Genomic DNA, 25645 nt, shown 5'->3' with positions numbered 1-25645 from the left:
GCTACGCCGCTCGTCTGCCTCTGGCCTCCTTTCCGATGCAGACTTGGCATAACCTCATGAGGCAGGAACGAAGTCGGTCGCATCTGTCATTTTCGAGTATATGTATCGCTTGTGCAATCGTCACTGTCAAGCTCGACAATGAGGTCGATGAAAAGACGAAAACAACCGACAGCAGGACTCTCAGGAGCCCGAGTAATGACTTGGCACTTGCAACTCCTGATGCCTTTATATGTTCGACGAGGATACCCGGTCTTTTTCTACGTCTGTCCGAATCTGTTCCTGCGAGCTTGACTCATGGCGCATAGTGTACATGCAGCCCAGAGTCCTTATGCCACTTCGGACCTGTCGGGCGTCGACACGATCTTCTACCATGACGCTGCACGACTTGACAACAAATTCGTTGGACCAATTTCACCACAATCCGCGTCTACGTGCTGAGCAAGGCTTCTGAGAGCATCGCAAGTGCCAAGCCACGCGAAATCACTACAGTGTTGACTAGCTTATATTGTATTCGCGGTATGCAAGATGCGATGCAGAGTGGATACATAGCTGTTCTTGATCATCGCACCTCTCGCCAGCCAGTATATCCTGCAGTACCTCCCACAGCGGCAGTCCCCGACCGTGGCACCTTTAGAAGTCGGCCTTGAGAAAGCAATGGACCTCTTGCCTTCATTAGCTTCAGGCAAGACTAGCTCGCAACCGAATCTAAGGCTGAGAGGCGTTCTCGAAAGAGATGTCGGTGTACCCCTCCACTGTCATGTCTACAACTGCGGCTGACACCAGCATTTTCAACCTCATGCCGTCAAACATCGCTCTCTGTCCTTCTTACTACAAGACATGCAACACCCACTGTATGTTCGGCATATATGTCAGAATCGTTGACAAATTCATTGTCTACGTTGAATCAGCACCAAAAGCTATTGCTACGGAAAGACGTTGATTTTGGGAGAGCGAGTTCTGTTGTCTTCCTTATCCGTCGGAAATGGATCGGTATATGGATGACAACACTAGCAGCATCGACCAAGACTTCCAAGCACTTTCGATCGGCAGTGCACTGAACACCAACCGTGCCAGCGTGCTTCAGCAAATTGGCGATACCACATTTCCGCTTGAGCTATCCGAGCTGATCCATAAATCCTTTGACCGAAATACAGACAATAGTCATGCAAGAGCCTCATACTTCCAAGGATCGCTTTTGCGTGATATTGTACCCGCAGCCATTGAACCTTTAGTAGCCATTGTGTTCCTGCCCGGAGCTGACAGAATGGCCGTGGCTGCCTTGGAGCAAAAGTATATGACGAAAGAGGAGCCTAATCAGAAATCGCCTTCATGGAGAGTTCTTACGGCAGGTACCCTACTATGTGATATTCAGGTCAATGACGATTTATACCTTACGCAGTCCGATTGCACACCTGACGTGGCTGCGAGAGCCCGACAGCGTATGATGAGGGACAGTGCAACAGCCAGTTCCTCAACAGCGATGGTGCTTAGGAGAGGCGATGATCGAGTTCTCACTATCGACAGCAACAACGTCAAGATAGTTGCTGAGTTATCCCCGGGAGCAGCTGATGTCGAAGCGACTCTCATCGAGGTTAACAAGATCAGCTTACTTAATCTACTCACGAATTTCCGCCAAGTGCTAAGCACAGACGCCAGAGACTACAACGAGCTGCTAGAAGTCATGATCGAGGACGCAAGGCGTCTAGCAATTCGCAGTCCGGTGTTATTTCGCATGTCCACGCGTCAGCGTATCATACAGAGCCGGAACACAAGATACGGGGTCGATCACGGTACTATGTTCGAGACAATTGCTACCAGTGCTGCAATCAAGAACATCGTGCTCAAGTCAGATGCATGCTATCACGCGTTGTCAGACCCCGGAGCACACAACGATAGTCAAGCTGTGATTCGGCCAAGGGTCCTGCAGATGTTGACTTTGTTCATCTCCTTGCTGAACGACATGGACCTACGTAGCATTGCTACGTTCTTGGAGAAGACCTACAAAATCAAGTCTGACCGCAGCAGCATAGAAATGCTGGTAATGAAGGTTTTGCCTCTTGCTTCAATTAATTCAAGCATTTTCGTTCGAGAAATGTTTGGCACTGTCGAGCAGACCCAATACTCGCGCTTGCCAGATAGCGAAGCAAGTGTCTGGACTTCTTTTATTGAGCGGATTCTGGCGCGTGGTTATATTCTGCCTGGCTTCACTGAGCAGATGGGTCAACCTAGAAAGTCGTGGCTGCTTCAGTTCCCTCCTGAAGATGGCTTCAAGGACACTTTTGTGTTCAACAACTTACAATATGAGGGCGAGAGCAACTGTACATTCAATCAGATCCCATCAATTGAGCTTGGCACCAACGACCAGTCACAAGAAGTCACGATTGTCCTGACCAATGGCCGTCGTTATCTCATCGACAATACTGACAACCGAAAGATTGTTGGCATGGTCTTCGGCGATTACAGCCTGACTGAGGCCGATGGCAACAGACGCACTTTCGATCTTACAATCAGTGAAGAAGCCATAAACCAAGAGCTTAGCCACGCCATACAGCAGATCAACAAAATACTTCGAATTATCAATGGAGTTCTGGCATCAACAAAATTGAAAGGCAAGATCGTCAAGTTGATCGCCAACGGACTCGAAACATTGAATTTTCCACGACCAGTGAATTCTGTCATCACCTATGAAGATGTCCGTAGCTGTGGAAGACTAACGTTTCACCAGGCTCGTCTCGGCGACCAAATACTGGCGGTAGCTTACAAAGTTGAAGGCAAAAAGGTCCATCGTCGTGATCTTATCCGAAACCTTGCTGCAGATCTGCGCAGTGTGCGCTCTACAGTGCTGTGTGTCGAACACGAACTTGATCGCTACAGAGGCCACCGAGTCAGTGATGATGTCCGTCACACGATGGCGTCTGTTCGAGACATGATACCTGAGGTCAATCAATTTATGGGCCTGGCGGAACAGAAGAAGCAAAGGCTCGAAAAGATGCTCGTTGACGTAAACGATGAGCCAATCAAGCAGACTATCTATCCTGCGAGTGTAGGCGAGCGAAGCATTGCTACTTATTGGTCTCCGTACCGTGCAAGCTTGCACGACAAAACACTACGCACCGAATGTTGTCGAGACCAAGTCAGGAAAGTCGTCTGGGCCAACGAAGAGATTGCAGAAATCTGGTTGATGTCCGAGTCCATTAAATTCTTCGTCAGTCCGTTAAGGAAGCTGTTAGTCGAAGAACAAGAGTCTGAAATCAAGGTGGGGGATAAGGTATTGCTACTGGGCCAGTACATTGTCATTGTTGATGTGGACCACCTTGACAATGAAGGGGCTAGAGAGGGTCCACTACAAGCAGAGTTACCTTCACCTTCGCCGTATCCCATACCACGATCTGGCACAGATGCGCCAGGGATGAATGTCCCAAATAGAAGCACTCATCTGCATGCGAATATCGGCCATAGTAGAGGCAGGCAAGAGTGTCAATCTGTCACTGCGGAAGTGTTCGCAAATTGGATGAAGATTGTGGGCGTTGAGAAGCGGCTGATGGATCGGAGACGGGTCAATAGAGCTGGAGATAAGAGAATGGTTGTCAGTAGCTTCGCTTGAGAACAAACTTCATGCTCGTACATGCATCTACGCTGTTCTTTGGACACGGAATACTGGCGTGGAAGAAGGTGCAATATCTTCTTTCCTTAGGAGTACTCCAGATCAGGCTTGAACATCCAATCCTGATGCGAATAGTGCAAACTTCGCGGGACACATGGTCATGGATTTAGGGATCGGTCGGATGGAGCCAAAGAGAGAGGTACCAGCGCAGCAAAGACGACGACACATGGAGATATGGTATTGACGTGCTGTGACCTGGGCTCAACTAGGTATTCATGCTTGAGCATTGGCCTACAAGCTTTTCGTACTGCGTCAAATGCTACTATTCATTTGTTCACCACATATTGCACCTACCTTCTCGACCGCATCTGTAAGCTTCAACGAGCGATACTTAAGGTCACATTGTGTTCACCTCGTGCCTGCCCTCGCCTGCCTCCTTTTGTGCTCATTGCCGTACCGCCAAGACGTTGTTCGGCCCATCTCGGCCCGACTAAGCATGAATGTCTGCCTAAGGCCAAAAAGATTTGCCCAGAATGAAAATTTTGATTCTTCCTCCACCACCACACGGCAATTTGAATGTGCTCAAAAAGGCAAAAACAATCGACAGCAGGGATTCGCTGGTCGTCACCGACCCAACTACTAATCTGTCGGCGCCTGGCTTGAGTACGGGTGATCGAACGGGAACCCCTATTTTCCAGACCCTATGGTCGATTGCGAAGAACAATTTGTTGTGTACGATATATGTTCATTCTATCCGGTTTGAGATGCCCTAGCCAATTTCTCAGGACTCGAGCCTAACGAGACCTGCGTTATTACTGTCGTATTTGTTCGTTGGCGATGCGTTGTAATTTCTAAGGCCGATCATTATCTAGAGGCTCGTAGTACCTAATGATCCAAATACTATGAAGCAACTCATCCGCAATACTTAGAAACATTCCACCCTATTAGTCACACTGGTTCCAACTATGAGCAATCCGGCCAAGGTATCAGAGAAGACATCTCCATTCCTCTCGATTGCTGACTATAGCAATATTTAGTATTTAACCTCCGGTCAGATATGGACTTGGAAGATCATACCAAGCTTAACGCGATAGGGACTTTTGCCACCTCACCGACTTGCCGGAGCATGTTTCTCAAGCGCTCACGCTGGGTTTCTCTAACACCGCGAGCCCTGGAAGCGCAATACAGAGGCCATATGACTGAGATCATATGACTCATTTCGATCGATCGGACGCCTGTACGGCGAGACGTGCTCATTAACTTGGCAATATTTGTTGAGAACGACGCTACGGCTGAGGAGTAGATGCCTTCGACTGCTTCAAGAGTCTCAGAACGTAGCTTTGTACATTCCGCTGTCTCTTCGAAATTACTTGAATGAAGGCGTTCACCTGTTTGCCACAGGAGATTGGCGGAAATAATGAGCAGAGTCCTATATTCGTTCCATCTCATAGTCGTCAGAACTATAGTAGGTAAGTGACAACCGTCATCGGAAAACGTAGTTGGACTTACAATCACAATAGCCACCGCTGCTATGATCGCCAGTGTTAGGCGTGGACACTGATAGCTCTTTGGGTCTTGGACTTATTGTCTCGTCTAGATTTCGAAGTCGTGCATGCTTCTGCAGCATTACGGGGACGAGGCCTAGATTTCTGTATACGTGTTTCACAGAACTTCGAAGCTTAGCAAGGTCGATCTGTCGCAGACCACTCACAGTCTGAGACAGCTTGTTCATCTCAAGGATCTGCTCTCTGAGCTTGAGCTTGGCGATATCAAGAACAAGACCAGCCTTCTCGATGTCAGCCATGGTTATCGTTGGGAGATACTCCCCGATGTGTTCTCCGGAATCCAATAGGTGAACTGCTTTCAGCAAGGAAGATGGCTGTGCTTCACAGCCGTCAACTTGCCGTAACACAGCTAATAAGCCAATGAGATGCATCTGCCAAGTGTTGTCGTTCGGTGAAACATTCACTATCATCTAGCGGAGTACGTTGTCAGTCATTCGCCAAGTAACCTTAGATTGGTCTCTCTTACCTCATACAATGCAAAGAGACAGATAGGCAGCAGAGTCGGTCCGGAGTAAGGCGGGAAGGACAGACTATTCCTTAATTCGCGCATGGCTAACTGATATTCCTCATGCATTTGCTTCCGTGCCTCTAAACCTTGTGCCAATTCCCGAAGGGACTGAAAGCCAGCGTCCGTAGCGTTCAGGCTAGAAGAGGTTGCTTTATTAAGAAAATGTTGAGCTGGCACAGATCGGGAGATATCAGGCAAGGCGCGCAAATCTAGTTGCTGGTCAAGTGCGGCATCTTGGGTTCCACTGTTAGATGTCTTTGTCAACCTCTTCTGCCCTAAATTCGCGCCATTTGTTCTAGCACACTGCGGTGAGATTCCAGATTCAGATTCTTGCTGCGACGCTCTCTCCGACAAAACTGCGGGTTGTTGGCGCTTACCCTTCTGCAGGCTATACCCAAGACAGATTCTCTTTGACCTTGCACAGTTGTGCAAGCGGGTTCTGTCTCGTCACATCTGATGCGCCTGATCCTACAGGTTCCACAGCCCTTGCTTGGATGACCAGTATTGACCATATCTGAGAAGCCTGAAAAGCGGTGAAGCTTCTGGGAAGTACTCGCCCATAAAAGATCTACGCCCTAAGGTGTCTCTCATGCTATCCACCGGGCGAAAGACCTCAGGATGTGTTTTCGAGAAATCTTGCGGATGTAAGTTTGCGCCGGTGAGCATAAACAATCGCTTCGGCGTCATTGACGACGAACAGGGGCCAACGGCGCTAGCATTTTCGCAAGGCTTTTGATTGGCTACATCACCCCCTACGTTACTGTTTTCAGTCATAGCGGGTCGCATTCTGCCTCTTAGCCCTTCTAGTTCATCTGTATCTCAAGGGCTCTCGCATCATATGGACCAGTGAAGATTACATATCAAGGTTAATTTGTCAATGGCCATGGGGCGATGAATATGTACTGCAGGGTTTTCCCAATGGCCGCGAGATATATAATCTGTCGAACCTGAATCGATACCTCCTTGCATGACTTCTTCATTAGCTACTCTCTGTATGCTAGACAAAGCCAGACCGACATTCAGATAGCTTGCCATGTCAAGCGTAGCCATGCAACCATTGACTCTCTGGGGTCATAGGGGGGCTCCGAACCCTTGGTCAGTCAAACCCTGACGACCTGAAAACTCTAACTGATAGTATTCGCACACAGGGAAGTCTGCATGGTGCTCGAAGAAATCAAACTTCCTTATACTATCCGGTTCTTGGAGCTATCCGAAGTCAAGGGAGAGGCTTTCACGAAGATCAACGTCAATGGCCGTCTACCAGCAATCGAGGATCCGAATACTGATATCACTCTCTGGGAGGTACGTGACCCAGCATAGTCCGATTTGGTGCAAGGAATCTCATAGAAGTGACAGTCAGGAGCCATCATCCAGTACCTCGTCGATCAATATGACAAAGATGGGAAGATCTCGTACAAGATGTCCCCCGAGAAGCACCTTACGCAGCAGTGGCTCGCATTTCAAATCTCTGGTGCGCCCTAAAGCCTCTCCGCCCGGGGGTCCCTAACATCTATGGCAGGCCAAGGACCATATTTTGGCCAAGCGACTTGGTTCGGTCGCTTCCACCCTGAGAAGGTTCCGTCTGCGACAGACCGCTACGTGACCGAGATATTTCGAGTGACTGGAGTTCTTGATACAGCGCTCGAGAAAATGGTACCGGATGGCTCGTTGGAGACAAGTGTACTTATGCTGATCTGTCGTCCGTCACTTGGGCTTGGATTGGCGAAGGAGTACTGAGAGAGTTGAATAAGCTGGAAGGATTTGAAGAACGATTTCCAGGATATGTGAAGTGGCTGAAAACTATGGAACAAAGAGAGTCGGTGAAGAAGATCAGGGAGCACATGGCTCGCGGACGGGCTGAACATGGTCTGCTACCTTAATTCGAGACCACGAACTCCGACCCTCAGGCAACGATGCTGGAATTGGTGTTAGAATGATTGGATGAATTCTTCTGTTCTCAGACTACGTTACACTAGATGGATAGATTTTTATGGCTCTTCAATGACAATTCTTGCCCATCCGCTCTTGGCGGCCCCGGCCGAGACGAGGTCAGTTCGTAACACTCACGAGCGAAAGTGCACGATCAACAGCGGCTTCGGCGTGAATGCCCGTGGTATCGAACAACGGCACAGGGCTGTCTTCCGGCTTCACCAGCAGCATGATTTCGGTGCAGCCGAGGATGATTGCTTCGGCGCCCCGCTCGACCAAGCGAGCGATCACTGCACGGTAGGCGCTGCGGGACGTCGGTTCAGCCCGCCCCTGCACCAGCTCATCATAGATGACCCGGTGCACGGTTGCACGGTCGTCGGCTTCCGGGATCAGCACATCAAGGCCGAAACGGTGCTGTAGCCGGCCCTTGTAGAAGTCCTGCTCCATGGTGAACGCGGTGCCGAGCAGGCCGATGCGCTTGATGTCCTGCGCTTTGATCCGCTCCGCCGTGGGGTCGGCAATATGCAGCAGTGGAATGTGGACAGCAGACTGTACCTGGTCGGCCATCCGGTGCATGGTGTTGGTGCAGATCAGGAAGAAGTCGGCTCCTCCTCGCTCCAAGCGCTTCGCGGCATCGATCATCAGCGCCGTGGCGTCATCCCAGCGCCCAGCGTGTTGCAATCCCTCGATCTCACCGAAGTCGAACGACCACATCAGGCATCGCGCGGAGCGCAGGCCGCCTAAGCGTGACCGGACGACCTGGTTGATGATCCGGTAGTACTCGGCTGAGCTTTCCCAACTCATGCCGCCGATCAAGCCGATGACACCCTGCTGCGACATGGATCAGTTTCTTCACTAGACTGCGGAAAGGCGTGTGGGGTGAAACAGGTATCTAAGAGCTAAAGAAGAAAATCCTATCTGGTGTGGCCAAGATACAAGATATAGCCAAAGGTGCTAGTCGTGGTAGGCCTGACCGGTGTTAGCTCGGCTTGGCAACACGTGATCAATGCCAAGAGTAGTCGCGACCACTAGTCACGACTATGCAGCACTGTTTGTGGCATTCGTGGCGGCACTATATCTCAACCACGCACTGAACTGTTCGACATTCTCAGGTGCATGTTTGTTACTTCACAGCCAAACCTTGTTGCCAAAATGAGACACAAACCCACCAGCATACTCGCTATCCACCTTGGCCTTTTCGACCACCGCCATGACTGCCTTCACTGACTCCTCTGGCGTGATCGGCCCAGTAAAATGAGGGAAAGCCTTGGCAAATTTCTGCGGCATCGTCGAGTCCGGCGGAGCTTGTGGAAGTCATTAGCACACCGAACACAAGAACTATACCACTGACAAAACCTACGCTGCACATCATTTCCAGTACTGACCAATCCAGGACTAATACCAACAAACAAGATTTTATCAGAGCTCTTGCCGTGTCGAGCATTGTATTTCGCCACCACGGTGTTTAATGCTGCCTTCGAGATGGTGTAGGGGCCAGCTTCATACAGATCATAGTCATTGGTGAGCTTGTCGTCTGCAAGGCCGGTCGTTATTGAGACAACCTTTTTAATACTGCTCTTCTTGACGAGAGGTAGGAAAGTGTTGATCGTCTTGATGACACCGAGCACGTTGGTCTGATAATTGGTGTTCATCTCCTCATCTAGCACTGCTGGGTCGTCCTCAAAGTCACTCAAGCTATTGAATGCAGATTTGGGCGAGAGAATGGCGGCATTGTTGATCAGCACGTCGACAACCGGCGAAATCTTCTCGACTTCAGCCCTAGCAGCGCGAAGTGATGCAGTGTCAGTGACATCGGCGGAGATGATGTGGACGTTCTTGAGACCGTCTTCAGAGACCTTTGTCTCAGCTGCTGCTTTGGTACGGACGAGTCCAAAGACGATATTATCGCCTTGACTGAGTTGCCGAATGAACTCATAGCCCAACCCGCGGGATGCCCCTGTGATGACGTACACGACCATTGTGCCGGAAGAGGTGATATTCGTTCTGAGGACAATCTGTGGGACAACTTTGTGTTTGCCTTGTGCGTCACTGTTCTCGCTGTTCGGCCTGGATGTCGTGGGAGTCGTACCTTTTATACTGTTCCTGGACACACTCCAAGAAATAGTTGAGGCGGTAACAACCACAGAGCCATCAGGACCATTATGTCAGCGCATCAATTCCTATATTCTGACCACATCGCGCATGATACCAAGCGCTCCGGAGCGGAGTTGCCATGCTTATAAGCCATACTTGAGTCAGCGGCTGGTTGTCATTTTGATGATTACTCATAGCCATGTGCCAGGGAGCGTCAGATGAGTAATATGGTAGTAATTAGTGTGATACTTAGTCACGGTTCACCGACTGGTATGTTATACTCCTCTCTACCCTGTGCTTTACTTTGTTTTGGTGGCGGCAATGTGGTAGTAGTAAAACGTCAATTTATAATACGAAAGGCCTCCGTAATGAGCGAAAATATTAATTACCAGTATCCTCTGCTCTAAACACGGTAGTGTTGTATTGTGAATTCCTTTCTCGTTCCATTATTTCAACCCAACATTGCTCCATGCCGTTCCCAAAGATGTCTTTCAAGTAGAGGAATCGTTTCAGCATGCCTTCAGTTTCCTTCCAATCATGCCTTTTGCCTTTAGCAGAAGTCACCCGCAAATACTCTGCAATGGTTCGTATGAAGAATACCTCATCACTGTCGGCTCCACCTTGCAATGCTACGTCGTGCGTTATGAACGCTCCTAGCAGCAGTACCCACAGCAGCATCCCATGCAAATGCTCATCAAAGAGCTCCCACAAGCTAGAGGATCCTTGAAGGTTGCTTGCTGCCAGTCCCTCTCTAAAAGCCATACCGAGCTGTGCAGCTAAGGTTCTGTAGAGTAGTGATCCAGGCCGGTTCACCTGATTGCAAGCGTTCCAGAAGATCAGCAGGGCAATGCGGCATGGCTCTTGCACACCCTGATGGCGATGGTGGGATTGATGTGCAGCTGCTGGCGGCATGTCTCGGTAGTGGTTCTCAAAGCTGCTTTTTGCTGCTGCTGCTGCATAGGGGAGATTGAGTGCCAGATAGCATGTTCTCCATAATAGGTTGTGGAAGTATGTCATTTCACTATCGCTGGATTGTTGTCGCGTATGATGATAATGCTCGCGCCATAACATAATAGCACGCATATTTCGAATGAGTTGCGCGAGTTTTTGTCCGAGTGCCGCTTCGATCGAAGGATCAAAGAAGGCTTGGCCTAGGTCTGCGAGATGAGGATTGGAGGCAATGATGCGTTCGAGCAAAGGATAAACATCGGCTTTCGTCATCTCTGTAGGATAGAATGGCGGAGGAAGCGGTGGCTGACGAGTTATGATGCTGGAAATGTAGCAACTTCTGATACAAGAATCTCAGTGGTCTGTCGGGCGAGAGTTGGCTGACTCCAATTGCTTACGAGATGAATGTCTCCATGACATGCACTGGTATGGCGATCTGAGCCTTTTGAGATCGAATGAGGCGTGAAAGTGCACTTGAATGCACTTGGATTGCGTTCATGTTTCCGTTGACGATCTTTGAGCGGGTCAGTATTATCTAACCGGATATGAGAAGAGCGATTGTACCCCTGTGACCATAAGACACATGATAACATAGATCAAGATCACTGAGTTCAATGGCTTTGCACTGTCGAGGGAGAAGCGAAGGTGCTTCATGGCAACAGTCTCAAGTAAATTTGCGTCATACTGAGAGATTCCTCTGTCCTGGCATGGACGGAACGAACTCCTTGACAGTGCCAGAAGGCTGACAGCACCAGCGGTCGAGATTGCAAAGTACAGCGCAGGAGAAGTCACTGCTCTCTGAATAACCCACTGCCTATGTTCTCTAGCTTGGGAAGGAACGGGGAAAACTCGTGGTATAAATGTCTGCAGAACTGTTCAGAGTACTGTTAGTATGCCTTAGTGTGGATGAAGCCTGTCAAGGACTATTCGAGAGACCACCCCCCCAACAGAAGATTGACAGCCACCCGGCGAGGGACTGACTTACAAAAGGCCAAAGCAATCTTAACAGACCTCGACTTTGAATGCGGTAGAGGTATCAGGGTGTCAGGGAATGGAGCTGGGATCTCGACTGTAACGAGTTGGGAAGTCCTTATTTGATTCGAATTCCCAGCCTGTCGCTGCCGGTCGAATTGAGCCTCTAGAATGTGCTCAGGTGCCGACTGCAGCTTTGTGTCATCTGACCTTGAGGGTGTCTGGATTGGATGGTGATTGAGGTAAGTTGAATTTTGGTGCAGTGAAGCGACGTCTCTATCCGGGTCCATTTCCGCAATTCCATGTTTGAGAAGTCTTTTGCTGAACTCGCTGGATTTCAATCTCATCATAGCATCGTGCTGCTTCTTCTTTCGTATCGTACGCTGAACATGCACATTGACAGCTGTCCTGGTGGGCCCATGATGTCTGCTAAATGGCTCCTTGCTATAGCGATTTATGAAGAGCAGTGGATTCTCCTCAACCTGCGTACCCTGATTCTCTTTGCTCTGCTCATTCTGGTCGGATTGCACTGACGCCATCGGTAGTATCTCTCCCTCTGTTCCACAAATGCCGAAAGCGGCTTCGAAGTCAAGAAATCGATCAATCTGTAGCAAGCATTTTTGTACGCTTTTGCAAAGACTAAAAAGTCTCTAGGCCCATGTTGGAAAGTCCAAAGTTGAGCACATGTAGTGCTCCTGGTCAGCCATGCGTTTATGCTCCGTTGGTCCTTGTTGGAGGTTATCGTGCAGGTTGCTTCCAATGATCACCAGCGGACAGCATGCTGGGAGGAACGAGATCGGCTCGAACGGCTGGACCACATTCCGGACCGACTTGTCATTCCAGGAGCAATCGCTTAGCATTTCCATGAGTATCTGTACCTCGCGTAAGAGCAGTCCTAACCTAGATGGTCTCTGTCCCTTTCTTCACAGTTCCCACCACACCATCTTACTGACACTTGGTTCAGTACACCTGCTGACAGGTCGTGCAGCGCTAGGTTGATCACAAAATCTACTTGTGGCGTTATGTGGCTGCAGCTTGGGATAAAGTCATGCATGTTGGCTGCTGAATATGTGTGATCGGTGTCCGCGAAGGTATGTCCTAGTCACTTTTCGGGTGCCAGGGTAAGTGTCTAGGGAGTAGCTGTCCATACCCATCAGTGCTGTCACTTCCCTCTCAAAATGCAGGGGATGGTGCTCTTGGCTGTCGGCCGCCGCTTGTCTCGTTTGAGTTAGGCCTAAAATTACAACCAGGGATGATCATGTGGCTGTCTGGTGAATAACTGGATCTAGATGCATGATCGACCAGAAAAGTCTCCTCCATGCGGCGGTACAATGCTTTGCGACAAAGTGACGGGAAAAGGAGAGCATTATCCAGCATTCTTCGCCCAAGGTCGCTAAAACATGACTGATCTTATTGTCGAATAGGTGCCTGGATTCTGGCGATAGCTTGGTGCTCTGATTCAGCCAAAGTGCGACGATCCAGCTTTGAAGCTTTTACCCCCAAGAATCCTTTCGGTTCAACTTTGTGATCTTGAGATCTCCATTTATTCGGCCTTCGCTAAAATTGTTTTGTAGAAAGAGCATAAACTCAGCATATGCCAATAACTATTGTTCACTCAAGGCTTTCGTGGGCAGGCCACCTCTGCCGAAACGCTTTGTCGAAACTTTCCAGGGACTGCAGCGCAGCACATACGCTCTGGTCAGTGTGATCCTGATGCGCTGCGATATGCTTCGTGGCAATTTGGGCATTGTAAGAAGCACAGATCGGGAGAATGTCGATGTTGGCAACACGCTCGGTGTGGTGACCTGCAATGTCAGACATCATTTTGGCAGCCGAGTCTATTGCTGCCCACGACTTGGTCTTCTTCCGTATCATAGAAGTTTCGACTGCTCCGTCACAAAGCTGGTCTAGCACCCCTTGATGGAGAAGGAAGAGTGTCCTGTTATATGTAAGCATGATTCATGACAGCATGTTTCAGTACACTTTGTCTAAGTGCTTGGACGTACCTGATCACGATTGCATTTGCGCCGCACTGACGACCAGGAACGTGATATTCGCGCATAATCAAGGTCAAAAATGCTTGGAGCTTCTCATCAAGCCCTTCAGTCACTCGAAGACTAACTAGACTGGCTTCCGTGGAGCCTAATATACGGAGGGATTGGTCAAGCATAGAGACCGCCTGAACCTGACGCCCAAAGCTGCTGACATTGTTGCTGTGAAGCAAACCTAGTGGTACAGCGCATTGGAACCCAATGGCAGCTTCTGCATCATGATCCTGGTTGTAGGGAAGATCTGCCGGCAGGTAGAAGTTGTTAGGTGGGAATTTGGTCGTCGGCAGTTGACCTCGTTCAGCGAGCTCGGCTACGACAAGTCTGCGACAGTGTTAGGGCTCATTTTGTAAGGAATTTCTATACTTGCCTTTCCATGACAATAATACTCCACCACACATTGCGTTCTTCTAAAGTCTTCATTAATGATTCATTATCTGGTCGGTCTTCATCTCCTTGTAGTTGGTTTCGACCAAGACCGAGCACATTGGCCATCGTGGCACATGCCTCTATAGATATGTATGCTGTTTCCGCCAGTCGCGTCGCATATTCGTAGGCAGCGATCAAAACTCCAGCCTGTACGAGAGGTACCGTGGCGGCAATAATCGCTTGTGTTTTGGCAAAGCATGATTTGACTGTCAAGTAAAGGGTTTTAAGGCTGTCTGGGGACTTGACTGGAGAGTCTAAGGAAGGACGAAGAACAACGAGGCACATTGCAAGCAAAAGGATAGAATCCTGTGCATCGAGAACACCAATCGAAAGCTGCATAGCCCTCTCAATGAACGTTCTAGGCGATATCGTTGGAAGCCACTGATGGAAGCCACTGAAGAAGCAATGGCATAGTTCAGCGACTTGCAGGTTGAGGCATCTGAGGACGTGGGATGTATAGGCACGAAGCAAGTCACTGAACCTCATGCTATCGTTCGCATGGGATGGATCGTATGCAAAAGCTGTTGGCGGCGAAGAGGCGACCCTGAGAATGGTGAAGCTCTCGAAGCTCAACGGATCATTCCGATTCCATACAAGCGCTTGAGGATCCCAAACACGCTTACTCAAGTCGTCAACTACCGCTGTCGCACCTGCCTTCCCAGGAAATGGAGTGTACCAACACGGAAGGCTTCGCTTGGAGCAATATCCGCAAGTCGGCAAACTTTTGTCACACCCTTTTTTCCGCGCTTTGCAAGTGCTGCAGGCCAGCGAAGCGCGCCCTCCCTCGGGCTGTGTCATTCTGGCGAGATAACGGTAATCTGGATCTTGGATTCGAATCAAAAAGGTGATGTTGCTGTGGCATGATGTTGCCCGAAAAGGTAGCCGCTACGCAGCGCAAACGAAGGCATTATTTGCACTAGCAATTGTTGTACTGCAGTGTCGTCGATCCAACTTGCTGACGGTGATGTGTTCTGAATTCCAGAGTTGAGATAGTCATGTATTGTTGTTTGCATAAGCACTTACGGTCGAAAAACTTGGCTCATCGTGATATTCATAACGATTGCACGGCCTTGGCGTAGCAATAAATTCAGGAAACTCATGCGAACAGTATATGATGCCACGTCCCGGAAAAGCAAGGTGAGCACCTCGTCACGCTTGACTTGCCCAAAATGAACAGAAACAGGCGCTCATCTTGCTTTTCCGGGGTATGTATGCTCTACGAGATATTATCCACCATACTACGGGAGATCAGACAGGGCGTCAGACGACGCGTTAAGTGCTAGGCTGAAAGCTGGCCTCGTCGGCAAGATCTTTCACGTCTTCCTATTGGCTAAGGGACGTATTAAAGATCATTTGCATCAGTTTCGAACAGCAAGGCAGATTTACCGATTTATGTCAAGGCTGTGCAATCATTATGAATACCACGATACCTCATTTACCTTTGACTCCGTTAACTCTTGAATCGTACGCGTGCCACTATAATACCCAGAAATAAGAGTACTTATGCGAAAAGCGATTTCGCATTTCACGGCACGGGATTCGGTGGAAACTTGTCTCGCTCTGACTCTTCCCCAACTTGGCTCTCCTCATGTTTCCTTCTCTGGTACAAATCCGTACCTAAACAAGGTGCGAAAAACATCTTGCCGGTGATCGACCGCTGCGCCGTCCCAGCAGCGACAACCAGCCACATTAGGACGCACGCTCCTGCGAGCACCTGCAGCATAAGTGACAGACGTCAGAAGCCGCTGTGAAGCAAGAGGGGACGAGAGAGCATGTCACTTACACAAGAAAGTATCTTGAAGAAACGTGATTCCAACTCCTCTCCGATCGTCATCGTCAATAGCGTGAAGACACCTGATGCAAAGGTCATAAGCATGGCTCCGAGTTTCTTTGGAAGGAAAAGGGATAACTGACCAATGGGAAAGATGAATCCCCACCACCCCATGTTGAAGGGAAAACCACCAGATGTGGCTATCATGATTACGGCAACAACAAACCAGACAACAGCGAAGCCCCAAAGGATCAAGCCGACAACGAAGCCAATCACGTACAACATCTCGCCTGCATGCGTCACATGAGGTAGACTATTAGTCTCCGAGAAGAATTGTTTGGCATCCTTTCCAAGTACGATCAGGCTGCGAAGGATGAGCCACTGTATATGGAATGTTAATGATGTCAAGTGGACTCACCTGAATCCGGAGAGGCCCAGAGGTCCGATAGGGAGCAGTAGTGACACGATCACCTCACGTTTGACCGGTTTGTGGACCGCTAGTCGAAGAAAGTAAATAGTGAGGATAATCCACGACAACGGTGATCCCAATCCCCAAAGAATATAGCTGATGATCAGCGTCCACAGCTTGTGCTCTTGATCGGGTATAGCTTTGGCAACGAGGCCTCCGGAAGTGGCGACGATCACAACGGCGACGATTGGTATGAGATAAAGTGCTGTCATCTCTTCCAGCTCTGCTCTCCGATTCGACATTCTGTTGACGTTGTCAGCTCATTACTGCTTCGATGTGACAAGATTTGTGAAAGTTTGCCGTCCGGAGTTGGAGCAAGGGCAATGATAAGGGAGCTGACTGACATTACCCATGTGAGATGAAAACAAGTGATCAGCGCCAGCACGCCATCAATCCACCACAGCACCCACGCGAGTGTCGCCATACCATGACCCCATGCCGGTACACACACCAGAACGGTCATATTAATCAGTGTCGCAAGTCCTACGGGAAATGTCGCAACGAATAAGCTTTGATGTGGATGGCCAAGGACACAAACTATCAGTTCTGGATAGCAAATGTACCTCAGGATAGAAATGAAGGTAAAGAGGACAAAGAGGGCAAGGTTGAGCACGAAGAAGATGATGGAGATGATTTGGAGCCAGTTACCGTTGTAAGGTAATTGGTGTAGCAAGATCGAGACGACGCCAGTGCTCATTGTGATGATGAACCACCTGTCTTGCATCAGATCTCTTAGGACAAATGACAGAATACGGCTGCCACGTAGACTTACGAGGGGGTGAAATTTCTCACTATCCTCTGGAAACCACGATCACCGAGCTCGTGGTCCTGAGCAGCGCTTGCGTTTCCAGCCTTGTCAGCTTCCATACTGGCAGTGCCGTGGTTGACGATCGTAAGCCCTTCAGAGCTGTTGCTTTCTTGGCCTGGGAGCACCATCGTTGACTGCTTTCGGGCTTCATTTGTGAGAATGGGATGACTAGCATCATTGTGGTATCGTGAATCGACATCGTTGTTGCGGGCGACTTTCTCTTCGTCCATCTTGACCGGTTGTTTTACCACGCCCTTTCAGTTAGGAGTAAGAGCTCGCGCTGAAGCTCGGATAAGCAAGGGAGCTTAGTTTCCAATCCGGATGATTGCAATGAGGTGTGAAGCTCGAGCCCCGACTTCTTTCTCTTGACTTTAATGCTGCCGAACGATGGAGCCAGATTCGCAGGCAGGTGCACAAACCTCCTCGCGAAGGCTTAGTGATACTCTTTGGCAACACTGCATGAACAGTCATGATGACAAACTCGTGACACGACAATCCCCTGCTTGCTCCCTTCTCGTGAGGATGCGTTGCGCAGTATGAGCAGTGTAGCTGCACAAAACGTATGGCTCTTGCACTACTTTCGGCTTAGTCCAACAAACAGTTTCGTGCTAATCCTATTCTCGACCTACATGCAGGAGTATCTAATTGGTCGGCAGCCCTTAGTACAATTAAGCCCTACTAAACCTCGTACATCGCTTCTTGGTTGATTCTGCTATCCAATATCTTGCTCTAACTGGCAGCAGGAAGCGTGCATGACAAAGATACGGCTTTTCCGCTCACAGTTGGCTCCTAGGGGGATGACTGACAACGAAATGCTCTGTTTGTCTGCATACAGCAGTAAGCTGAACATAGTTCGGAGGATCTTTGCATTGACTACTCTAGCACGCCGTTGCTCAGTCAGATGTGGTAGTTCTTCCAGCAGGCGCTCGCACTAGGATTCTTGGTGGCACCGATATCACGCCGAATACCCCTTGGCCTGTGGCTATGAATAAGCGGCAAGGCTTAGAACACCTGAATCAGAAAGTTCTTCTGGTCGTTATTCGAAGTTCGGCCGATACGACTGGTATATTGACTAGGTGTCAGAATGAAGTGGCGCGAAAGTATCATGCTGTTGCTGGTCTAAGGTCGGGTCTTATATCATACATTGACATACAAGGTGTTACACGCCCGTGCACGCCAGCCTCAGCACGACCAGACAAATGAAATAAACACGGCCGCCAAGCGGTTGAGACAGATCATGGACCCATTAGACAGCTTGTATTATGTTTTGACTCTCGTTTTGACTCCTCGTTTAGGAAAAACAGAGGTGAAAGACTTCCGGAAGAGGTTATCGACAGTTACGATTTAGAGTTCCACTTTTCTATGACTCGGTCGTCCTTTTTGAGAGTCAAGAGAATCTTGACTTAGTCTAGATTATTTTGACTCCCTGTTCTGGTAACTGGACTGAGCAGAAAACGCAAGGCGCAAGAAAAGTCTGATAGCTGCCGCTCACCTTCCCTCTGATAGTATTTCCTGAACGAGAAGTCCAGATAAGAGTCAAGAAAAGAGTCAAGAAACAGTACAAGCTGTCTATTGGTAGGCGCCTCAGGCGATGACGGCCATATCGGGTATAGCGTGCTCCCTGTGCTCGCCTTGCTCCCCAGGGAGCACCAGGAGTATACGAAGCACGTGAAGGATCGTCCTGGACCTGTCCTCACGGCTCCACGATACTATCTGCCTGTGCTCGGCTCCACATTAGTGTCAAATATTGCTAGCCAGACGACTGAACTAGTAATGAAAATGATCATCGCTTTCCAAGTAAGCTAGGCGGTCACGGAGTAGAGAGTCCTTTCGGGACTGCCGTGCCATGGGGCCCCGCGTTGTTGTTATTGAGAAATTGGGGAGTTGAGGTACATACTTGGCATCCTTAGCGCCAAGGCACTGGAGATGGCACGTGCAGGGGTTTCTCCCGAGTGCCGTGATCAGGTGCGGCCGAGCCGTGAGCAACCTCCTCGTCAAGTTCGTCGAGGACCTCTCAATCACGTTCCATACACTACTGGTTTCTTCTGACCAACTTAAACGAAACGATCTCGTTACTTAGCAGCAGCAGATCGTAGAGACGAACTCAAGTCGCCAATGACTGACCGCCCTGCAGGAATGGGTAGCCTTGACATTGTGTCGAAGCTCGCATCGGCTGTCGGAGTACCTACAGTCAAACCCGACTGTAAGAGCTCATCTTTCCGGATCTGGTCTTTGACACTGTCCAACTACGTCAACGCCTTGGTAGCGAGATCTTTTTAGCGCAGGTAGCTTCTACTAGAAGCTTGGATATCACTGTACCTGCAAGGCAGCACAATGACCCCCACATCGGAACTCCCTACGTTTATTGAGGAATGGGAAGTCAAGCCTGTGTCCTCGGGACGTCAACTTTCGGGTGTTAAAATGCCTGCTTGTTATACATACATCATTTGGAGCTGGTCCTGGGCGCTCCGAGTATTGCATGGCATAAAACACGCTATGTAGCATAGTCGGATATAAGACAAGCGCAATCCAACCGATATCCAGACATAGAAGGACAGGGAAAGAGTTGGTCATCACACGATGTTGCTTCTATACACATTGGCCGCCATCGTAGGCTGGTCTCAAGTCATCCAATGCCTCCCTACAGCGTCAGGTATTCCATACGCAACCATCCGCAACTTTGTCACCACAGACATCCTCAACGGCGACGATGGCATGCCACCAAGTCCAGACGCACCACTCAGCTACGGCAAGCCAGTCCTCCACGTAGACACAGACGGCAACGCCATAGAAGAACACAACGGCCGCCTCTTCTACTACAACGACCAGTACTACATGTTCGCTGAGAAATGGGCCTGCGGCAGATTCAGCTTCTTCCTCGGCAACGTGACAGGGGGCTACCCTCGCAATCAGAACTTCCCACCAGGCGATTATGGTGGACAGTGTGGAATTGTAATCTACACATCCCCAGACCTGACAACATGGAAATTCGAGACCCTTGTACAACCTCAAGGCGTAAAGGGCAGCCCGACGAAACCGAAGCTTCTGTATAGCTCTGCGACTGGAAAATACGTCCTCTGGCTCAAGGCAGGCAACGAGCTCGGCTTCACTGGAGGACTGTATTATCTGACGGCAGATTCTCCGACAGGCCCATGGTCGAACGCGACCGTGGCGACCGGAGACCATCTCGCGCACGACTTCGATATTGCGCAAGGTGAGGACGGTAGTCACTACATCGTCACTGATGCTTTCCGCGGCAACTTCGATCCAGAATCGGCAGGCGGTTCCCTGCCAATGTGGGATGTGTGGGTTCAGAAGCTGCTGCCAGACTTGACTGGCGTCGTTGGCACCAATGACACAACGGTGCAAGTCATGGACACTGTCGATTCCCAAGGTATCGGCGTCGCAACCATTGGTGGAAAATGGTACATCACCGGAGGCCCAACATGCGGGAATTGCGAAGTGCCCATCCAGTACCTCTCTGCGAGCTCGCCGCTTGGCCCTTGGAGCAACGAAGCCGGCGTCATATCTCCCGACCTTAAGCAAGGCACCATCATCGCGGGGCGAGGCTGTGGCGGACAGAACAAGGGGCTGAACAAACTTCCGACTGCGAATGGCGGAGAAGTGGTCATTTCCGCAATATGGGGGTATCGTACAAGCCCCATCAGCTTGGCCTGGGCAGGTATGGTTCAACATGGGGATAATTCTCAAGCTATCTCTAGTACATACTGGTATCCACTCGAGTTCGACGAAGGTGGGCGCGTCAAGGAGTACACCTGTGCTGCCGAGGTGCAGCTCCCACTGGTGGAGCAGCGGCAGAGGAAGGTGCCAGTGATGCCGTCTTATCAGCCTGATTGCCGTGTTCGAGATAATACCACTTTCGTGCAGACTGGGCTTGATTTTGGGGAAGGACCCATCAGGATTCCTGTCTTTCAGAGAACAGATGATCTAGGTCCGTATGCGCAAGACGGGCCAGTGATGGACGCAGCGTTGGTCATGACTGTTCAGTACGAGGATGGGACGCAGAGCTCAGTCAGCTTTCCTGCCAGCGATGTATCGTGGGCGCCGACTATTGTGGAAGTTCCGCTCGAAACCGGACAACCAGTGAAGAGCTTGAGTCTGAGCACGACCGCGACAAATGGATGTTATGGTGTGCTGGCGGAGCCGAAGAAAATGCAGGGAAGCAAGTATGCTGTTGTGGATGCGGATGGCGAGGATGAAGCGGCAGACGCACAAGTTTATGTCCATGTCGATGGAAGTGACTGGACTCCCTGGTAGTGTCAGTGGTTCGTCGTTCCGCTCGTTCTCAGTCCTCCAGGTAACGCCAACTGTGCCGTAGTGTCAAAGTCTACCACAATCCTACGTCCAATGGTCTTGGCTTTTCTCGATGTTCTCTTGGCATTAGCAGACGGTGAATGACAGATATCGAGAAGCTTGGAGCGGACCGAGGCAGACTTACATCTGGTGAAGCTTTCATTCGCAGATAATGTTGCTTTCTGCATGATATACCTAATCCACAACTTGGTGTGTAATCTCCTGATACTATGGGTCTAGGACTGCCTCATCTGAGGGTATACGACCACCCCAGAGTCGTCCAGGGTGGCTGCTAAACCTGTCTAGAGTCGTGCTCGAGGCCCCAAAATTGTGCCTAACGAAGCAGCCACTGCGGTCAATCATGGGCTGATGTTTTGGGCGCATTGTATTAAATCCATCTTAGGACATGACCGCCCGAGTTCCCCACCATAGCATGTTTCCCCTGCAGTTGGTATCAGCCGACCCTATACTACTGGATAGGATGCTCGAGACTCACACCAAGAATCAACACATGTACCAACTCATCACTTGTTGGCTCTTCATGCTGCCAAGTACTATGATTGCTCGCTTCGATGCAGTGCTTGTCAACTTTCAGCCAACTGGAGAACCCGCAACATGCACCAACACTTAGCCTCCAGAGAAAGCGACCACAAGCGAATCGCAAACGCAACACGTTGACCTGCCTTGTACTACCAACCTGCAGACAGGCCATGCAGCAACTTTTCCAGCCCAAAGGGGATGTGAACAAGTATCGACCGTCAAGCCGACATGAATACGCACTCTCTTTTGAGTCGGGCTCTGACCCCTTGAAGGACAAGGCCGAGGACTATATGGCGAGTGGTTACGATTATCGTGGACCCGAATCAAGCGCCCAAGAAATCAGAGTGCTCCGCGTCCAGACTGGCCATCATATAAGTGATCGCACCCCTCTACGATGCGAGTTGAAACACATTTCTCTTGGGAACGCGCCAGTCGAGCGCTTTGTTGCCGTGTCTTACTGCTGGGGCACCAGCAAGAAGCGCGCACGCATCGTGATCGATGGTCAGGATGCTACGATACCTCAGACCGCCGCCGTCGCAATTCGGAACCTCTCAAAAGTCTCTCCACATTCGTTGTGGATCGATGCGGTCTGTATTGACCAGGAAAATCTTCCAGAGAAGGCCCAGCAAGTCGCCATCATGAAGGAGGTATATTCGAAAGCTGTCACAGTCCTAATATGGTTGGGACCCGCCCAGAGTTCTACTGCTGACGCAATCAAGTCAATTGAGAAGATATACGCGCAATGCCTGGAAACCATAGGTAGCTTAGAATATCTCAACGATCACCTGTATGGAACTGACGCGTCGCCCGGCTTCAAGTACTCCAATGCGCCCTTGCCGGACTGTGACTGGCCAAACTTGCGGACATTCTATTCTGCTCCGTGGTTTTGCAGACTGTGGGTCATACAGGAGATAGGACTTGCGAAGAACGCGACGATCTACATGGGCTCCTTCTCGATCGATGCGGAGAAAGTAGTTCTGGCGGCACGGTGGATGGTACATAGGAGGTACATGCGTTACTTCGATGGGTCGGACCATCTTGGCATTGAGAGTGCTTCGAATATGTATCGACCTGCAGGTCGACCACTTGGGAATCAGCTGAGACGAACGCACAGAGCTGGCTGCAGCAAGACTCAAGACAGGGTCTATGGCTTGCTTGGTCTGCTTCGCGTGGACACAGCTTCTGCTATCGTTACCAGTTATGATACCCGTTTGGTGGAAGTCTACGCCCGAGCCATCCGTCTTGCTTTATACGAAGCCGGTGATCTGTCTTTCCTCCAATTTGCTGTGTGGTACAAGAGCCCTAAAACACGCACTACAAGAGCTAGACGCCTTGTGAATTGGCTGAGCTGTGGCTGCCTTCTGCCTCAACTCCCTCAGGATGTTCATTGGCCTTCATGGGTGCTCAAACTTCACGGTGAGACTTCCAACGATAGCGGGGCGTGTTACAATGTATCAGTCTTTGATCAAAGTAGGATCGGTGCAAGCTTCGGTCTGCAAACCAGAATATTGGAGGAGTCCCTCACGCTAAGTCTCAGGGGTCTCACCGTAGACACGGTCACCTTGATCGGTCCAGTCTTCACGACTGATCTGTTGAAAGACTCCCGGAAGTTGGCTGCAGCAATCAAGTGGTGCGTACACCACGGTCGTACGAAGCGCATGGCAGATGATGCGTCTTATATGAGAGATCTGGCGGTATGTTTGACTTGTGGATCTAACAGGGTCAATATGGACGCAGAGCTAGAGCAATCGCATACACAAGCTTTTGAGGTTTTCTTGGAGGAGTGTCAGCAGCCTTCGACCACCGATGGACGCAAGATGCCAAGATTTCTGCACCGTTTGTTACCTTTGGGTTCACGCCAGGATCGTCCGATGTATTGGCACGAATTGTGGTCCAAGGCTATGAATCGGCGCTTCTTCGCAACAGCAACGGGTATGATTGGAATGGGTCCACCTGCTACCAAAACCGAAGATCTTATCTGCCTGCTCTATGGAGGCGAAGCGCTGTTTATACTTGGGCCATTGGGCCCTTGTTTCGAGCTGGTAGGTGACGCTTATGTGCGCGCTAAAGGAATGCCATGCAATGGGAAGACGTGGAGCGATGCTACTGAGCGCAGTGTTCCAGCTGAAAACAGTCGAGAGGATGACCTGATGCTTGGCTTCGCGGAAGCGCATCATGCGGCCAGGTGGTTCAACATTATTTGAAGGATTGTGCTTCCTGAGCTTAATCAGACGGGATTATGTGAAGACCTCGAAGTGCGAGACGCCTTTTGCCCCTCTAGTCGAAGGGCAAAAGGACATGAAACCTTGTGAAAACGGAAGGCATAAGCGATGGAAGGTGATAACATCATATCATAACGCTTTCAGAACCCAGGAGAGAAGGTACGTATTCGTCCATTCTGTCCAAAACAATCCATAGAATACATCGTACTCTGATGTACAAGACCCTACTGATATTGAAGAGCCACAAGACTCTGCCTCCATGCTTATGTGCCATGTGTATCATTGATGTCCCAGATTGACCCTGCCATTCCATCCTGCTTGACCATACCAGCCTAGTTATTCTGCTGGCTGTTCAAGATCCTCAAGATTGCTAGGAACAGATTGAGGATATCGAGATAGAGACTGATGGCGGCGGCAATCTCCTCCTCTGGTTGCATCGTTCTCATCACCATCTGTGTATCTACAAGGATGTAGCCGCTGAATATGAGTGCAGCCACAATCCCGTAGACAAGCTCGATAGTCTTTCCACCTGGGAAGAACGCAGCCATGAAACCGAAGATGATAAGCACCCAGAGGGCACCAAACAGGTACGGCTGCCACGCAGTAAAGTCGTACTTGGTCTGGCAGGCAAACAACGTGAGGAACACGAAGATGCCAAGGGTAATGACCAGTGCTTGAATGACGATTCGGGATTCATAGAAAGATGTGATGACCGAGATACTGTATGCCTCAAGTGCCGTAAAGCCTGTCAAGAACATGATGTTTGTGGGATATGACTTTCTCTTCCAGAATGTGAGGAGCATGAATCCGATTGCGCCAAATAGTGAAATCCACATCATCCAGCTGTTGGACTGGATCCAATTTCTGTAGGAATCCGAGAAGAACGAGACTGCCGAGAGCGCCGTGGTCAAGGCCAACTGAAGTGATAGTATGGTGTACACCTTCCTCACAAACTGTTGTCGGATAGCAATGTCGCATTCTGAGACGGAGGTGCCAAACTGCGATAGAAGTTAGTATATACGTTTCCGAAACCCTTTCACATTTTAAGACTCACCTTGAAGTCATCTGGGATGTTGTCGTCCTCTGATCGGCCTGCACTCCCATAACCACCTTCCGCTACGCTGGGGCCTGCAGCCTGGTATGAGGGCGGCTGCTGTGAATAACTTGGCTCGTCAAGAGAGTCGCGCTGCGGCGCTGGCTGGTATTTCGTAGAGGATGCCATATTGAGTGGCTTGTTAATCGATGCGAACGATAGTGGTAACCTCGGACGGAGGTAAGAAGGAAGAAGATGATCGATGATGTCGTGTTGTTCGGAAGGCGGGTGGATGAACCAGTGGCGCAGTCGGGTCATGTGATCAGGTGATCGTGGCTAGCACCTTCCACGCGACAATTTTCCGTCCGTTGTGAAGAGAACAACGAGCTGT

General features: G+C 50.0%; 9 protein-coding genes across 9 annotated transcripts; 4 read left to right on the top strand and 5 right to left on the bottom strand.

The window, feature by feature from the left end:
- Positions 1-982: 982 nt before the first annotated feature.
- PMZ80_002638 (uncharacterized protein) lies at positions 983-3604 on the top strand (the record flags this gene model as incomplete). The annotated part of the gene is made up of 1 exon (XM_064871070.1): positions 983-3604. The coding sequence occupies one exon, from the start codon at positions 983-985 to the stop codon at positions 3602-3604; it is 2622 nt and encodes an 873-aa protein (XP_064733523.1).
- A 3121-nt stretch (positions 3605-6725) lies between these two features.
- On the top strand, positions 6726-7159 carry URE2_1 (glutathione S- transferase, nitrogen catabolite repression regulator; the record flags this gene model as incomplete). Its single annotated transcript, XM_064871069.1, has 3 exons — positions 6726-6772; positions 6826-6979; positions 7034-7159. 3 exons carry the CDS (start codon positions 6726-6728, stop codon positions 7157-7159), a joined length of 327 nt encoding a protein of 108 aa, XP_064733522.1.
- A 567-nt stretch (positions 7160-7726) lies between these two features.
- Positions 7727-9803, bottom strand: PMZ80_002636 (uncharacterized protein; the record flags this gene model as incomplete). The annotated part of the gene is made up of 4 exons (XM_064871068.1): positions 7727-8437; positions 8747-8910; positions 8967-9673; positions 9799-9803. 4 exons carry the CDS (start codon positions 9801-9803, stop codon positions 7727-7729), a joined length of 1587 nt encoding a protein of 528 aa, XP_064733521.1.
- A 278-nt stretch (positions 9804-10081) lies between these two features.
- Positions 10082-12159, bottom strand: PMZ80_002635 (uncharacterized protein; the record flags this gene model as incomplete). Its single annotated transcript, XM_064871067.1, has 4 exons — positions 10082-10988; positions 11047-11162; positions 11213-11520; positions 11634-12159. The coding sequence occupies 4 exons, from the start codon at positions 12157-12159 to the stop codon at positions 10082-10084; spliced, it is 1857 nt and encodes a 618-aa protein (XP_064733520.1).
- Positions 12160-13231: 1072 nt separating this feature from the next.
- Positions 13232-14163, bottom strand: PMZ80_002634 (uncharacterized protein; the record flags this gene model as incomplete). Its single annotated transcript, XM_064871066.1, has 3 exons — positions 13232-13559; positions 13627-13992; positions 14039-14163. The coding sequence occupies 3 exons, from the start codon at positions 14161-14163 to the stop codon at positions 13232-13234; spliced, it is 819 nt and encodes a 272-aa protein (XP_064733519.1).
- Positions 14164-15622: 1459 nt separating this feature from the next.
- On the bottom strand, positions 15623-17375 carry PMZ80_002633 (uncharacterized protein; the record flags this gene model as incomplete). Its single annotated transcript, XM_064871065.1, has 4 exons — positions 15623-15811; positions 15881-16232; positions 16287-16580; positions 17110-17375. The coding sequence occupies 4 exons, from the start codon at positions 17373-17375 to the stop codon at positions 15623-15625; spliced, it is 1101 nt and encodes a 366-aa protein (XP_064733518.1).
- A 2350-nt stretch (positions 17376-19725) lies between these two features.
- PMZ80_002632 (uncharacterized protein) lies at positions 19726-21423 on the top strand (the record flags this gene model as incomplete). The annotated part of the gene is made up of 1 exon (XM_064871064.1): positions 19726-21423. One exon carries the CDS (start codon positions 19726-19728, stop codon positions 21421-21423), a length of 1698 nt encoding a protein of 565 aa, XP_064733517.1.
- A 608-nt stretch (positions 21424-22031) lies between these two features.
- PMZ80_002631 (uncharacterized protein) lies at positions 22032-24203 on the top strand (the record flags this gene model as incomplete). The annotated part of the gene is made up of 2 exons (XM_064871063.1): positions 22032-22036; positions 22163-24203. 2 exons carry the CDS (start codon positions 22032-22034, stop codon positions 24201-24203), a joined length of 2046 nt encoding a protein of 681 aa, XP_064733516.1.
- Positions 24204-24553: 350 nt separating this feature from the next.
- PMZ80_002630 (uncharacterized protein) lies at positions 24554-25443 on the bottom strand (the record flags this gene model as incomplete). Its single annotated transcript, XM_064871062.1, has 2 exons — positions 24554-25219; positions 25276-25443. 2 exons carry the CDS (start codon positions 25441-25443, stop codon positions 24554-24556), a joined length of 834 nt encoding a protein of 277 aa, XP_064733515.1.
- Between the last annotated feature and the right edge of the window lie 202 nt (positions 25444-25645).

The sequence above is a fragment of the Knufia obscura genome (genome assembly GCF_036327395.1).
Source record: "Knufia obscura strain CCFEE 5817 isolate CBS 148926 chromosome Unknown scaffold_2, whole genome shotgun sequence".
In the NCBI taxonomy this organism is placed as follows: domain Eukaryota; kingdom Fungi; phylum Ascomycota; class Eurotiomycetes; order Chaetothyriales; family Trichomeriaceae; genus Knufia; species Knufia obscura.
The sequence above is the reverse complement of the archived record's forward strand: the minus strand, read 5'-3'. Positions and strand labels throughout refer to the sequence as shown.